Here is a 1,196-nt window from a genome sequence, read left to right as displayed (position 1 = left end):
AGCTTCCCTTCCTCTCTCTCGCTCTTTCTTCTCCCCTCCATTCCTTCAATTTCTCTCTTCGTTCGTCGCCCTTCCTTGCTTCCCCGAACCCTCCCTTTCCTTCCTTCCTCTGGATCTCCCTTTTCTCCCTAAATCTTTACCTCCCGCCCTCTCTTTTCTTCCTCACTTTTTCCTAAAACCTTCCCCTTTCTTGCTCTTCCTCCCCTCCTTTCTTCCCTAAACCTTCCCCACCCTTACTCCCTCTTCTGCCATAACTTTCCTCCCCAAACCTTCCTCTCTCTTCCTCCTCCCTAGCTTCCCCTTCTCCCCTCTTCCTCCCTGTTCTCCCCTTCTCCCTCTCTCTCTCCTCCGCCCACTTCGAGGCATCTGCAAGCGTCAGCTGATATTTGCCGTCTCTTTTCTCCCGATTCTAATCTCTCTCGAATTCAGTTGATTCCAGAACAGTACATAGTCGAAATGATACGTGGATGGTGTACTATACGTCTTAACATTGTTGTGATACTGTTCTGCCTAAATTGAAATAGTTTGGATGGTGCGTAAATTCAAGACACCAAAGAGGCGCTTGGGGCATATGATTGCAGTTATAAATTCAGTGCCAGGGAGACTATAATTGCATAAGTGCCTGTATTATGTTGAAGAATCTTAGCAACTATTATATACTCTCGAACAAGGAACATCTTAACACATACACACACTAATTAAAAACTTATTCTATGGCGTAGCTATTCGAATACATACCACGAATAAATCAAAACTATATCTGCACGAGGAAGGCATATACATTCCCATATAAAAGATATTCATCAGGTGAAAAAGATTATTAAAGATTGCTGCAAAGATACATGAATTCTCAATAGACTATATTCGTTCCTTAAAAATGAGGTTAAAAGACAATAGACAACTTTAAAGTATATTACATAGAAATAAACATTGCCTAAAAAATATAATCGTCCCTTAGAATAAAAATCAGAATATACACGCTTTCCATACCTATACAGCAGAATGGTCTCTTGGCATATTTCATTCTGCCCCAAATGCCCTGATATCTGGAACGGCATCCTGACGACCACAGTCTGCAGGAGAAAGGATAAATGGTATTAGATATCGGTTAATGCTGTTAATAGTATGATCGATCCCCCCGTGTGGAATTGGGAAGCACAGGTTTAAATGTGTATAGGTAGGAATAAAAAGAATTA

At 41.2% G+C, this 1,196-nt stretch overlaps 1 protein-coding gene across 3 annotated transcripts in view; it reads right to left on the bottom strand.

The window, feature by feature from the left end:
* Nucleotides 1–1,196, bottom strand: part of LOC119593036 (potassium voltage-gated channel subfamily KQT member 1-like) — a gene marked incomplete in the record, with an annotated part of 139,545 nt that overhangs the window by 64,117 nt on the left and 74,232 nt on the right. For all 3 annotated transcript variants that reach the window (XM_037941933.1, XM_037941932.1, XM_037941934.1), the window contains 1 exon segment: nt 991–1,073. In XM_037941933.1, the coding sequence (XP_037797861.1) occupies nt 991–1,073 (83 nt within the window).

Source organism: Penaeus monodon, chromosome 31, assembly GCF_015228065.2.
Source record: "Penaeus monodon isolate SGIC_2016 chromosome 31, NSTDA_Pmon_1, whole genome shotgun sequence".
Lineage (NCBI taxonomy): Eukaryota > Metazoa > Arthropoda > Malacostraca > Decapoda > Penaeidae > Penaeus > Penaeus monodon.
The sequence above is the reverse complement of the archived record's forward strand: the minus strand, read 5'-3'. Positions and strand labels throughout refer to the sequence as shown.